The 15,355-nt window shown below is 36.8% G+C and overlaps 1 protein-coding gene across 1 annotated transcript in view; it reads right to left on the bottom strand.

Moving 5' to 3' along the window:
- acss2l (acyl-CoA synthetase short chain family member 2 like) overlaps positions 1–14,516 on the bottom strand; it is a 33,351-nt gene extending 18,835 nt beyond the window's left edge. Inside the window, exons 1-5 of the mRNA XM_079612852.1 lie at positions 14,302–14,516; positions 13,910–14,105; positions 8,088–8,179; positions 7,871–7,974; positions 581–653 (exon numbers count right to left, since the gene is read on the bottom strand). Of these exons, the coding sequence (XP_079468978.1) occupies positions 581–653; positions 7,871–7,974; positions 8,088–8,179; positions 13,910–14,105; positions 14,302–14,434 (598 nt within the window). The 5' untranslated portion in view covers positions 14,435–14,516. The remainder of the gene's footprint in view (positions 1–580; positions 654–7,870; positions 7,975–8,087; positions 8,180–13,909; positions 14,106–14,301) is intronic.
- Between the last annotated feature and the right edge of the window lie 839 nt (positions 14,517–15,355).

Raw genomic sequence — 15,355 nt, 5'->3', positions numbered from 1 at the left:
ATGTGAATATATTTTAAAATGTAATATATTCCTGTGATCAAAGCTGAATTTATTTTTAGCATCTTCAGTGTCACATGATCTTCAGAAATCATTCTAATATGCAGATTTAGATTTGCTGCTCAAGAAACATGTTTGATTATTTAGCTTTGATTATTATCAAAGCTAAAAACAGTTTTTGCTGCTTCATATTTTTGTGGAAACTGTGATTTCAGGATTATTTGATTCAAAAGACCTGCATTTACTTGAAATAGAATATTTTTTAACACTATAAACATCTTTTGACCTGAACATTGGCATTTACCTGCATCGAAACGTCACATAAAAAACATGGTCAATTCTTTTCCTTTCTAATTGACCTGATTAAGTAACGAAATGTGAATCAGACTTTGCTGATAGTCAAAAGTGTGACTCCACAGGATTTCCGGTATTGTCATCACATCTCTCTTCACATTATCTCTGGTTATCAGCTTATCTGTAAAAGCTCATTTGCTGAACAAACCCAATAAACACACAGTCAGCCCAAACACACAGATCTGGACTTTCATGAGATGAATTTCAGCCATGTGTGTGTCACATTTACCTGCTGTCACCAGGATGTTGCACTGAGCGTCCATGATCCTCTCACACAGAGACTCGGACGAGAAACCGGCAAACTGAGTGAGGAAGACAGGAGAGAGTTAGACTCGTCTGCATCCGCTTTCAACTGCATTTCTCAAGATAAAAAGTCAAGTCAGCTGTATTTATATAGCGCTTTATACAATCCTGCTAGTTTCAAAGATGCTTTAAATGAGTTTTACCGTTTTCGAATCCATTCAGCCGATCTCCGGGTCTGGCGGTAGCACTTTTAGCATAGCTTAGCATAGATCATTGAATCTGATTACCATCTCTCTCAAAAAAATGCCCAAAGAGTTTCGATATTTTTCCTGTTTAAAGGTCCTGTTCTTCGTGATCCCATTTTTTAAACTTTAGCTAGTGTGTAATGTTGCTGTTAGAGCATAAATAATACCTGTAAAATTATAAAGCTCAAAGTTCAATGCCAAGCGAGATATTTGATTTAACAGAAGTCCCCTTTCAAAGCCTACAGCGAACGGCCGGTTCGGACTACATCCTCTACTTCCTGCTTTAATGACGTCACTAGAACAGTTTTGTGACTAACCTCCGCACACAGGAATACACAAAAAAAGGGGGCGTGGTCTTGTTGCGCTCCTACAGAGAAGAGGAAGAGTTGCGTTTGTAGAGTGTGTTTGTCGCCATGTCGTCGAGACGCTGTTATTTTCATCCCGGAGTCAAATCAGCTTTGTTTGGCCATGTTTACAATAACACTGAGCGCATGCATCTCCACGTTACGGTCTGAGGCGTGACCTTTCCGGGCAACATGCGCTAAGCTGCTGTCCAATCACAACACAGGAACCGCTGGCACAATCAGAACTCGTTACGTATTTCTGAAGGAGGGACTTCATAGAAACAAGGAAGTCATCAGCCCGTTTTTAGGACAGTGAAAACAGCGGTATACAGATACCGGTAAGTAAATTTTGTGAAAAACACTGTGTTTTTTTACACGCGAAACATGAACACATGTTATATTGCACACTATAAACACAATCAAAGCTTCAAAAACACAGGAACACGAAAACGGGACCTTTAAAACTTGACTCTTCTGTAGTTACATCGTGTACTAAGACCGTTAGAAAATGAAAAGTTGCGATTTTCTAGGCCAACATGAACAACAAGTTTGTAATATCATTGCGCTGCTGGTACGGCAGCAGTTCCTTGATTATTACGCAGGAATGAGAGTATAGTTCCCAGTCATATCGGCCTAGAAACTCGCAACTTTTCATTTTCTCTGGGTTTTAGTACACGATTTAACTACAGAAGAGTCAAGGTTTAAATAGGAAAAATATCGAAACTCTTTGGTCATTTGTTTTGAGAGAGATGCTAACGGTCTAATCAGATTCAATGATCTATGCTAAGCTATGCTAAAAGTGCTACCGCCAGACCCGGAGATCGGCTGAATGGATTAGAAAACGGTAAAACTCAACTGTTTAACTGTAGGGGAGTTGGAAAATGAGCATATTGTGTTCCTTTAACCGCACTCTAAAAAAAACTGGGGCGTTTAAATTTGGGTCAAATATGGACTAACCCAGCCATTGGGTTAAATTTTTAGCCCAACGATTGGGTTTTTCCACATTTGACCCAAATTTGGGTTAAAACAACCCAGCAATTTTTAGAGTGCAGGAAAATTATGATAAAATAAAATAAATAAAAATTAAATAAATAGATATACGAGACAAATTCAAGTTCTGCTGTAAAGCAGCTCTAAAAAAAGGCAATAGTGTCATTATTATTTAGCTCAAGTCAGTTCAATTTAGCAAAATTTGTCCGTTATGAAATGTGGATAATAATTTTTATAAATCTGAGGTTCCAAAGCAAATAGACTAGCTGGAATGGGGTCATCATCCAAGCATAAAAAAAATTGGCTTTGATATCTGATAAAAAGTAATCGTGTGTTATTTTTAACTCCAGCTGTAACCTTTACATGCTAAAGAGGCTTGGCCGGCAGAAATAGTCCTGGCAGCGTGAATGAAGCGGCGCTCATTTCATGCATATTAATGATACCGTGCAAAATACTGACCCGAGTTTAAACTCTCCTCAAGACCATACTCGACAGAACCCAGAATATTCCATGAAATCAAAATGGGTAATTGTTTTTCTATGCAATATTGCAGGATTTATTATAAATTATTCATCTGTGCACGTCGTTATTGTTTTAAATTCACATGTGTCGTAATCTTTAGTCCAAATATCTTCCCCTCCCTCTTGCAGCGACACTCTTCTATTCTCTGATGATGAGGGCGGGGCAACCTGTCAATCACACCTGATCCACCAATAGCAAACCACAACCATCCAATCAATTTCTCATGGACAAAATCAAGCCCCGCCCAACATTTGTTCTGGTTCCAGACGCCGTTTCACTCGAATATACGTCACAATAGGGAAAAACTGACTATCGCAACTTCCGCTTCATGCCGACTTTAAAGGGTTAGTTCACCCAAAAAGGAAAACTCTGTCAGTAATTACTCTCCCTCATGTTGTTCCAACCCCGTAAGACTTTCGTTCATCTACACAAATTAAGATATTTTTGATTAAATCTGAGAGCTGTCTCACTCCTCCATAGGCTTAAAACTTGCCATCCCAGAAAAGTTAGTAAAGACATCGTTAAAATAGTCCAAGTGACTACAGTGGCTCAACCCTGTACATCAGAACGTATGCTCACTATAGGTATAAGACTGTTAAAATACGTAATTACAAAGATTACAAACCCAAAAGGCGCACATGTGACGTTTTACCTTTTCTCTCAATGAATGAAGCTAACTTTACTGAAGCTGACTTTACTGAAGCTGACTTTACTGAAGCTGACTTTACTGAAGCTAACTTTACTGAAGCTGACTTTACTGAAGCTAACTTTACTGAAGCTGACTTTACTGAAGCTGACTTTACTGATGCTAACTTTACTGAAGCTAACTTTACTGAAGCTGACTTTACTGAAGCTGACTTTACTGATGCTGACTTTACTGAAGCCGACTTTACTGAAGCTGACTTTACTGAAGCTGACTTTACTGAAGCTGACTTTACTGAAGCTGACTTTACTACTGAAGCTGACTTTACTGAAGCTAACTTTACTGAAGCTGACTTTACTGAAGCTGACTTTACTGAAGCTGACTTTACTGAAGCTGACTTTACTGAAGCTGACTTTACTGAAGCTGACTTTACTGAAGCTGACTTTACTGAAGCTGACTTTACTGAAGCTGACTTTACTGATGCTAACTTTACTGAAGCTAACTTTACTGAAGCTGACTTTACTGAAGCTGACTTTACTGATGCTGACTTTACTGAAGCCGACTTTACTGAAGCTGACTTTACTGAAGCTGACTTTACTGAAGCTGACTTTACTGAAGCTGACTTTACTACTGAAGCTGACTTTACTGAAGCTAACTTTACTGAAGCTGACTTTACTGAAGCTGACTTTACTGAAGCTGACTTTACTGATGCTAACTTTACTGAAGCTAACTTTACTGAAGCTGACTTTACTGAAGCCGACTTTACTGAAGCTGACTTTACTGAAGCTGACTTTACTGAAGCTGACTTTACTGAAGATAACTTTACTGAAGCCGACTTTACTGAAGCTGACTTTACTGAAGCTGACTTTACTGAAGCTAACTTTACTGAAGCCGACTTTACTGAAGCTGACTTTACTACTGAAGCTAACTTTACTGAAGCTAACTTTACTGAAGATAACTTTACTGAAGCCGACTTTACTGAAGCTGACTTTACTGAAGCTGACTTTACTGAAGCTAACTTTACTGAAGCCGACTTTACTGAAGCTAACTTTACTGAAGCTAACTTTACTGAAGCCAACTTTACTGAAGCTAACTTTACTGAAGATAACTTTACTGAAGCTAACTTTACTGAAGCCGACTTTACTGAAGCCGACTTTACTGAAGCCGACTTTACTGAAGCTAACTTTACTGAAGCTGACTTTACTGAAGCTGACTTTACTGAAGCTAACTTTACTGAAGCTAACTTTACTGAAGCCGACTTTACTGAAGCTGACTTTACTGAAGCCAACTTTACTGAAGCTAACTTTACTGAAGATAACTTTACTGAAGCTGACTTTACTGAAGCCAACTTTACTGAAGCCGACTTTACTGAAGCTAACTTTACTGAAGCTGACTTTACTGAAGCTAACTTTACTGAAGCTAACTTTACTGAAGCTGACTTTACTGAAGCTAACTTTACTGAAGCTGACTTTACTGAAGCTAACTTTACTGAAGCTAACTTTACTGAAGCCGACTTTACTGAAGCCGACTTTACTGAAGCCGACTTTACTGAAGCTAACTTTACTGAAGCTAACTTTACTGAAGCCAACTTTACTGAAGCCGACTTTACTGAAGCCGACTTTACTGAAGCTAACTTTACTGAAGCTAACTTTTACTGAAGCTAACTTTACTGAAGCTAACTTTACTGAAGCTAACTTTACTGAAGCTGACTTTACTGAAGCCAACTTTACTGAAGCTAACTTTACTGAAGCCAACTTTACTGAAGCCAACTTTACTGAAGCCAACTTTACTGAAGCTAACTTTACTGAAGCCGACTTCACTGAAGCTGACTTTACTGAAGCTGACTTTACTGAAGCTGACTTTACTGAAGCTAACTTTACTGAAGCTAACTTTACTGAAGCTAACTTTACTGAAGCTAACTTTACTGAAGCTGACTTTACTGAAGCTAACTTTACTGAAGCTAACTTTACTTAAGCTGACTTTACTGAAGCTAACTTTACTGAAGCTAACTTTACTGAAGCTGACTGAAGCTGACTTTACTGAAGCTGACTTTACTGAAGCTAACTTTACTGAAGCTAACTTTACTGAAGCTGAATTTACTGAAGCTAACTTTTACTGAAGCTAACTTTACTGAAGCTAACTTTACTGAAGCTAACTTTACTGAAGCTGACTTTACTGAAGCTAACTTTACTGAAGCTGACTTTACTGAAGCTGACTTTACTGAAGCTAACTTTACTGGAGCTAACTTTACTGAAGCTGACTTTACTGAAGCTGACTTTAAAGAAGCTGACTTTTACTGAAGCTGACTTTAAAGAAGCTGACTTTTACTGAAGCTGACTTTACTGAAGATAACTTTACTGAAGCTAACTTTACTGAAGCTAACTTTACTGAAGCTGACTTTAAAGAAGCTGACTTTTACTGAAGCTGACTTTAAAGAAGCTGACTTTTACTGAAGATAACTTTACTGAAGCTAACTTTACTGAAGCTAACTTTACTGAAGCTAACTTTACTGAAGCTAACTTTACTGAAGCTAACTTTTACTGAAGCTAACTTTACTGAAGCTGACTTTACTGAAGCTGACTTTACTGAAGCTAACTTTACTGAAGCTGACTTTAAAGAAGCTGACTTTTACTGAAGCTAACTTTTACTGAAGCTAACTTTACTGAAGCTGACTTTACTGAAGCTGACTTTACTGAAGCTAATTTTACTGAAGCTAACTTTACTGAAGCTGACTTTACTGAAGCTAACTTTACTGAAGCTAACTTTACTGAAGCTGACTTTACTGAAGCTGACTTTACTGAAGCTAACTTTACTGAAGCTGACTTTACTGAAGCTAACTTTACTGAAGCTGACTTTACTGAAGCTAACTTTTACTGAAGCTGACTTTACTGAAGCTGACTTTACTGAAGCTGACTTTACTGAAGCTGACTTTACTGAAGCTGACTTTACTGAAGCTGACTTTACTGAAGCTGACTTTACTGAAGCTGACTTTACTGAAGCTAACTTTACTGAAGCTAACTTTACTGAAGCTGACTTTACTGAAGCTAACTTTACTGAAGCTAACTTTACTTAAGCTGACTTTACTGAAGCTAACTTTACTGAAGCTGACTTTACTGAAGCTGACTTTACTGAAGCTAACTTTACTGAAGCTGACTTTACTGAAGCTAACTTTACTGAAGCTGACTTTACTGAAGCTAACTTTACTGAAGCTAACTTTACTTAAGCTGACTTTACTGAAGCTAACTTTACTGAAGCTAACTTTACTGAAAGCTGACTTTACTGAAGCTAACTTTACTGAAGCTGACTTTACTGAAGCTAACTTTACTGAAGCTAACTTTACTTAAGCTGACTTTACTGAAGCTAACTTTACTGAAGCTAACTTTACTGAAGCTGACTTTACTGAAGCTAACTTTACTGAAGCTAACTTTACTGAAGCTGACTTTACTGAAGCTGACTTTACTGAAGCTAACTTTACTGAAGCTGACTTTACTGAAGCTGACTTTACTGAAGCTAACTTTACTGAAGCTGACTTTACTGAAGCTGACTTTACTGAAGCTAACTTTACTGAAGCTGACTTTACTGAAGCTAACGTCTGTTATTTTTTCTATAGTCTCACGTCATAATCGTAACGTTACGCCGTCATGCCTGAGTATGTTGTACCAGACTGCACACACACGAGCAACGGTGACGTATAGTGCGAGACGAGAGATGTAGTTCATTGAGCGATTCGGATTTTCACAAATGTCACTCTTCTGTTTTATGACAAACTGCGACTTTGTTGACTTCCATAATTATCTTTTAAATTGACAAACATCATATGTGTAATTCAGGGCGAATAAAAAGATAAGTTGTCTCTCGCCATTGACTACCATACATATTTTTTTCCGAAATAAGGTCTCATGAGCCGGAAGCGGAGGGGCGGGACTTAGGCTCTCTATTGGCCAGCATCACACACATGACCAGTGTCGGCCAATAGCGAGCCTACGTTCTGATGTACAACCCAGAACTCAGAGGTCCACACAGAAGAAAATCAATAGTTGAATAAAGTCGTAATTTTTGTTTGTTTTTTTGCACACAAAAAGTATTCTCGTCGCTTGATAAACTTAAGGTTGAGCCGCTGTAGTCACTTGGACTATTTTAACGATGTCTTTACTAACTTTTCTGGGCTGGCAGATATCGATTACCTAGCAGCCTATGGAGGAGTGAGACAGCTCTCAGATTTCATCATAAAATATCTTAATTTGTGTTCTGAAGATGAACGAAAGTCTTACGGGGAGCAACATCAGGGAGAGTAATTACTGACAGAGTTTAAATTTTTGGGTGAACTAACCCTTTAATGTAAAACTACACTCTAAAAAATGCTGGGTTGTTTTAACCCAATTTTGGGTCAAATATGGACACACCCAAACGTTGGATCAAAAATGCAATTAAAAAATCTAACCCAATGGGTGGGTTTGTCCATATTTGACCCAACATTGGGTTAAAACAACCCAGCATTTTTTAGAGTGTACTACAGATGTAAACCTGCTCACCACTATAGAGTGAACAGCCCCGATTCGAGCGCAGGCCAGCATGGCGTACACCAGCTCTGGAATCATGGGTAAGTAGATGGCGACTCTGTCCCCCTTCTTCACCCCTGGATCACAGAAACAAACATTCACGTAAATACTCAGCGGTTCAGACTGAATGCACTCATATTGCAAGAGAAGCCGAGTTAAAATCAAAGCCAGAGGAGGGCGATGCTCTTACCCAACAGCTTTAATGCATTGGCACATCGGCACACGTTTCTCAACAGCTGGTTGTAGGTGACGGTCAGCTGATGGTCAGGGGAGTTTCCCTCCCTGCAGAAAAACATCAATATTAATTAAACTATTAGCAAATAACAGATTCATGATGCAATAGAGTGTGCTGGCCTAATGAGTTTTTCCATCTGCATTTCAAATCATTTTGCAATTCCAAAGTGTCTATCTGTCTGTCTATCTATCTATCTATCTATCTATCTATCTATCTATCTATCTATCTATCTATCTATCTATCTATCTATCTATCTATCTATCTATCTATCTATCTATCTATCTATCTATCTATCTATCTATCTATCTATCTATCTATACCGTCTGTCTGTCTATCTATCTATCTATCTATCTATCTATCTATCTATCTATCTATCTATCTATCTATCTATCTACCTATCTACCTATCTACCTATCTATCTATCTATCTATCTATCTATCTATCTATCTATCTATCTATCTATCTATCTATCTATCTATCTATCTATACCGTCTGTCTATCTATCTATCTGATAATACAATAAAAACTGATAGTAAAAATGCTTTATTCTGGATTTATTTCGTCATGTAGAATATTATATTATCAGCATAACAATTTGAATGAAAAGTTGAAAAGTGTTTTTAGTTTAAATAACCTTTGTTAATTGAAATAAAGCTGAAAGAAAATAAAACATAAATATTAGATGAGAAACGATGAAAATTAGAAATGTTAATATAAATAACTGAAATAAGATTAAGTTGATTTAAAAAAATTATAAAAATGACAAGTCAAAAACGTAAACTTAAAAAAAAAAAAAACTGCGTAAAACTAAGAATGAAAACTAAATATCTAAAAATAAACACTAATTCAAGTGTAAAAGTGTACAAATAATAGTAAAATAACACACTATGTATTATTTAACAAATATGTAACGTCTCATTTGTTACACTTTTTCTTCAACAAAAGCATTATTTATTCCAAAAAGCACGTCAATGGAAGCACAAAAATATTTTAATTTAAATCATCATTTGCAGAATACTAAATAATAATTCTTAATTTTATGCCATAATATTTTGTTCTTCTCAATGCATGTTTTAAATCCTAAAACGTTCTGTTTATTCCCAGATTAAAATTAGACTTTGATTGTCAGTGTGGTCTCCGACTTTTGGACCCGACTATACGCGTCAGGAACAGGCCTGTACTTTGGCTCTGACGCCTGTATTAGATTTGGACGTTCGTCAGCGGTGCCTTCGGTGAGCACTAGCCAGAACAACAGTTAATTCAACAACAGATTGCAATATGGCAACACGCTAACCGTACGTATTAAACACCAGTAAAAGTGATGCTTGTTTTAGGAAGCATCACTAATGATGTTCGTGTCTCTCCATTATTACACTGTAAAGGAAGCATGTGCAAATTCATGCAACACATTCAATGCAAATCAGCAAGAAAGCTCTCAGCCTTGCTGTACTGTGCAACTGCACCTGGCTGGCCAAAAAAAGAAAGACCTTGACTGACCACTGAAAAGATTACGTTTTTAAACCGAGTGAACCCTGAGGTATGAATGGCTGGCACCGGAGGGATGCTGCTGACCTCTGAGGTCGCACATTAGATCATGTTTTGTATTATATAACAAAGAGCCCCACATGTCTGACATGTGTTTATAGAGTCCAAGAGCCTTTCTGTGGAGTGAGATCCTGTGTCCTCCATTAGCAGTTGATGTTTAATGTCTAAGTGAAGTGTCGTCTCAGCATAGTTCGCATGCTTTGGTTCTTGGCATCTGTTAGGAGTCTCTCTGCCAAAACCACCTCATGTAACGTGCCAGAGAGAGAGAGAGAGAGAGAGAGAGAGAGACTCTAGACTATCAAAACTACAGCCACAGGACTCATAACACACTTCTGTTGTTCACACACATGCAAACCTGTTAACCTGGTATTATTGAGACGCTTATAGTTAGATGACCACGGGATGAATCTCACAAAACCTGTCAATAACTTCTCAAAGGTAAATTTCACACCAAAATCTAAATAAAAAAAAATATATATATATATTTAAATATATGTCACGTCACGTTTCTGTTTCTGTTTGGACTTCCATTGTGTTCATTGTTCAGTTTCTAGCCGCTTCTCCTTTATTAGTTCATTTGGTTCACCTGTGTCCTGTTAGTCACTATTAAGTTCAATTGCCCCGGCTGTTCTCTGTGTTTTTAAGCCCTCTGTTTCTCGGGCTGCGGTCCAGTCCACTTTTAGACACGCACTTGCAAACTTCCCTAAGCACTTCCCCTCGGGGGGAATCCCTGCCGCCATTTTGAAGTGAGGGAAGTTTATATTGACAGACCCTCGATCCCTCGATTTTCACAGAGGGAGCGAGTCTACTTCATATGTACACTTCAGGCACCCATATGTCCCACAATGCAGTACGATTGTGACGTCACCACAGATCTCGTCTAATCAACGCCACAACAAACAACTCTATGATATATCAATTATAATTGTTTTAATTTAAAACAACCCAAGCACACCTATATATATATTTGGATGCTGCATTAAAGGAGAACTCCGGTCAATTTTAACATTGAGCTCTTTTTTTTGTAAATTTGGAGTGCTGTCAATACAGAGAACAACGACAAAAATCGGTGTTGCCTACACCGTGTTATCCTCTTTTTAAAATGAACACGAGTGAATCTGACTGCAGTAGATGTGAAAGATATGAATAAAAATGATGTTATATCAGCCAGCGCACATACCTGTATTTACATCCTGTTTTCGGTCGAAGTCCAAAGTAGTCGATTGTCGAGTTCACGCGCTTGATCATAAGTAACTAAACCTATGCGCGTGAACTCGACAATCGACTACTTTGGACTTCGACCGAAAACAGGAAGTAAATACAGGTATGTGCGCTGGCTGATATATCATCATTTTTATTAATATATTTCACATCTACTGCAGTCAGATTCACTCGTGTTCACTCTGAAGGAATCACTCAACATGGCTGGGCACTTGTAATGACACATCAAGGATGTTAAGAGGATAAAAGCAGGTTTAAAACTTGCCCCATTGAAGTCAATGGGTGCAAATTTTAAAAAGAGGATAACACGGTGTAGACAACACCGATTTTTGCCGTTGTTCTCTGTATTGACAGCACTCCAAATTTACTAAAAATTGAGCTCAATGTTAAAATTGACCGGAGTTCTCCTTTAAACAAATTCTTAAAGGGGAAATAATTAAAATAATACATCAACTCCATCGCTGATTCCAAGTGATCATGGGTTAGGACGTTCCAGTTCAGCCGATGGCAGTGTCCGTCAGTAGAGGCACTCGTGCAACGCAAGCAATGACGCACATCCGAGTGAACGAGACGGAGGGAAGTTAGCGAGTGAAGGGCATGACAATTGTGGACTGGAACGCAGCCCTGGTCTTGCTTTATTTCAGTTATGTGGTAGTACTATTTCATGTTTATTCCTGGATTAAAGTCTTTCTTAGTATCCCTGTCGTTGTGCGCTTGATTACGGTCACTCCACCTGTGACAATATATATACATATGTAAATATTATATTCTATATGTGAAATTATATAGAATATATAGAATATATATATATAGGCTATATTAGGGTGCCACTAAATTTTTCCCCCCTCTATTTTTCATCCTCTCACCCCCCAAATGTGTTAGTAATGTGAAAAGAAAAAAGCTGTCAAAATTTGGATGTATGCTAATGATTATTACTGGTAGCTCAACGCGGACAAAGTTTTACAATATGCAACATTTTCCGATACTATCATGTAATATTAACTTTGACATCACAATTCAGAATAGTGCAAAAATCCTCAAAAAGTAAGACTAAACAGTAACTTCAGCTGTTAATAATCACGATATCGTTTGTGTTCAACTGGTTGTGCTGAACTGTTGATTACATTATGTCAAATAGTGACCAAAATGTCAGCAATTAATGTCTGCAGATGTGGATGTTGCGGCAGCAACTGCTGTAAAGGTGGACTTTCTTTTTTCTGCAAAAAAATACAACATTTGAGCTCATTGAGCTACCAGTAAATAATAATATGTCTGAATGAAACTTGGCACAACTACTATTTATCATAAAAGGAACAGAATGAGGGGTGACCTTTAACATTTTGAAAAAAAAAAAAACATTACATTGAGTGGCACCCTAATATATATGTGTGTGTGTGTGTGTGTGTGTGTGTGTAAGTATTATAATATATAACATATGTAAAATTATGTATGAGTGCTGTCAAATCGTGATTAATCGCATCTAACATAAAATAAAAATTAAATGATATTTTGCCATATATGTGTGCGTGTAAATATTATATTATATATATACGAGTGCTGTCAAATTGATTAATCGTGAAAATAATAATAATCATATATATATATATATATATTATACACACACGTGCACACTTATTTTAGATGCGATTTATCGATTTGACAGTACTAATACCACTTTTAATTTGTGCTGAATTGAATAAAATTGCTTTTTTACTATATTACAGTATTGTGAATACATTTAGAATAATACGAATTACAAAATAAAAACAAACATTTGAATACAAATTGAGGGGGGCATGTGCTTAATTTCCATATAATAATGATATCAATGTTAATGTTCCTAAAAATATGTGCAATTTTAATTTATGCACAATATAATTTCTTATTTTTTTACAAATGTGGGGTGAAATATGAGCTGCTGGACATGCGTCTGTGAGATTGACCCAGATGTGTGATATATGACTGGTGCTGTATATAACAGCTGTAACCTGACACCCCCTTGTTCAACAAGACTATTAATACTTCACAGCAAATGCAACAATGACTGTTACCGAACCAGGATCACCTAATCAGAAACCGTTTATTATATACTAGTAGAGACAGTCATAGGGATGTTCCCGAGAGAAGTCATCTTCTCAATGCATTGATGCAATTCTTACAGGAACCTTCCTATCACTGTTTTACAGCATGTAATCAAAGATAATCTGAGATAGCGTCAGCTTGATGTCATGTGCAGATGACATGATTCATTGTCTGTCTGTACTTAAAACTTATAAAACATTACAAGTCTAATTGTACCTTGCACAAATGCATTAATTCTAAACCATGTTGCTAAACCATATTGATATCTATTTGAAATTATTGTTCATATCTGCTACTTAATCAATCAATCAATCAATAAAAAAAGAAATTAAAAAAATCCAACATGGGACTTTTTTTTTTTTGATTGATTGATTGATTGATTGATACTTAGTCTCTACATAGTTTATTGTGATACAAATATACTTTCTATGGTAAAAACAAGTTCTGCTCTTTTGCTTTGACTTCTTTGCCAGCCTGAAATGCATCAACTATTAAAGCTTGGATTATATAACTACGGTTGTAGCAAAAGGGGCAGACAATGTCCAGTACATTTCTGGAAACTTTCCATAAACCTTTTTGGAAACATTTCAAGTTGGAGGAATTTACTAAATTAATTGAAAATTTGGGGTAATACACAAACATTTTGTTTGGTCATGCATGCAAACTAATACTCATTTAAAAATTATAATTCTGATCTGATTTAACCAAGATTATGCTGCAATATATATATATATATATATATATTTTTTTTTTTTTAAAGTTCCCTGTTATATATATTTGCAATTTTCACGTTTATTCCCATATATTCCCAATAATTCCCATGGAAAGTTTCCAACTTGGAAAATTCCTGGAATTTTTCAGCCCTATATATATATATATAACACAAGTTGTAAATGTACATAATTATGCATCATATCATGTTAGATTACCAATAGTAAGCCACTTTCTCTCCCAGGTTCCTCTCGTGCACATTCCGGTCAAGAACGTTGTAGCAAATGTTGGTTTTTGCTCCCTCCATGAACTTGATGTAAACGTCCCCTTTGGTGACATCAAAGTTAAACCGCAACATCTGCCCTGACGGAGGCTTCTTCCAGTAAAACTCTTGAGCAACATCCCCCCAGAACCCTGTAATGCATAATATTAAACAAACAGCTTTACGGCATTCAATTCCCCTCTCAGTCGTGATTTATATGCATGCACATTAGCTGACCTTTTATATAATTATTATTATTATGTTTTTTCTCCCAAAACAGATCAGAAAGGATTCAACACTGAATGTAATCACGTATTTTTGGACTAAAAAAAACATCAGCTGACCTACCTTCAGGCTCTTCTGTAGACTTCTTATATAAAGCGAGATATGCATCAAAGTCTGGCACATGTGGATCTGTGAACTGGCCATCTGATGGATGATATATCTTCTCCTCTGGCTCCTGGGTTCCTGGAGCAACCATGTTGCTGGAGTCTGAAACAGGAGACGTTTATTATATGTGTTAGTTAGATCAGTCTGTAGATGAAGAAGTTCATTGTGACTGTGCATGTGGTACCCACCCTTTAATCATGCTCGGTCTGCTCAGCTCCGCCTCCACCAATCAGAGCGCTCCATTCAGCACTCCTACTTTCTGATTGGTTGAGCGGCTGCTCGGCTGCTGATCCCATTTGCAGAGGGAGGCGCAGCATGAGTGGGCTGCATGTTTACTGGACACACACACACACACACACACACACACACACACACACACACACACGCGTTTACTTGGCTGCCTAAATGAGGACATACCTTCATATAGAGCTGTGTCCAGTTTCTTAAACTTAGCCACTATGTTAAGACTGTTTCTTAAGAACTAGTTTGACCAAGTAACAGTTAGACAAAAGGTTATCAGTCTTACTTTTCCAATTCAAAATAGACTGATCTACCTTTTTATTTAACTGACTTGATTTAATTAGTAACTTTTAAGACTCTACACAGTTTATGCAACTGGCCAGTGGTTATGATGACAACAAACTAACCCTAACCCTAAACAATACCTGAAAATAAAGTTATAAAAAATGATAAAGTTATCATTTTTAGAATAAAAAGTAAGTTATTATGAATATATATTGCTTTAATTATATGAAATTAATAATAATAATAACAACAACAACCCAACACTCATTTTAAAGGAAGACTTTTTGCATTTTTATAATAAAAATATGTGATTTACTTGTGAATATGTTTCAATTTTTAATAAAAAAAATACAAATAAAACAACAATAATAATAGAATTAAAAATGCAATAAAATAAAATAGTCTTTGTGTCTGAACAGGATGATTTTCATGACTCATCCGCCCTCTGTCAATAGCTCTGGATTCTCCTGCCCACTCATGGCATTGG

The sequence above is a fragment of the Phoxinus phoxinus genome, assembly GCF_949152265.1.
Source record: "Phoxinus phoxinus genome assembly, chromosome: 5".
Taxonomy (NCBI): domain Eukaryota; kingdom Metazoa; phylum Chordata; class Actinopteri; order Cypriniformes; family Leuciscidae; genus Phoxinus; species Phoxinus phoxinus.
Note: the sequence above shows the minus strand (reverse complement) of the source record. Positions and strands in the feature narration are given on the sequence as shown.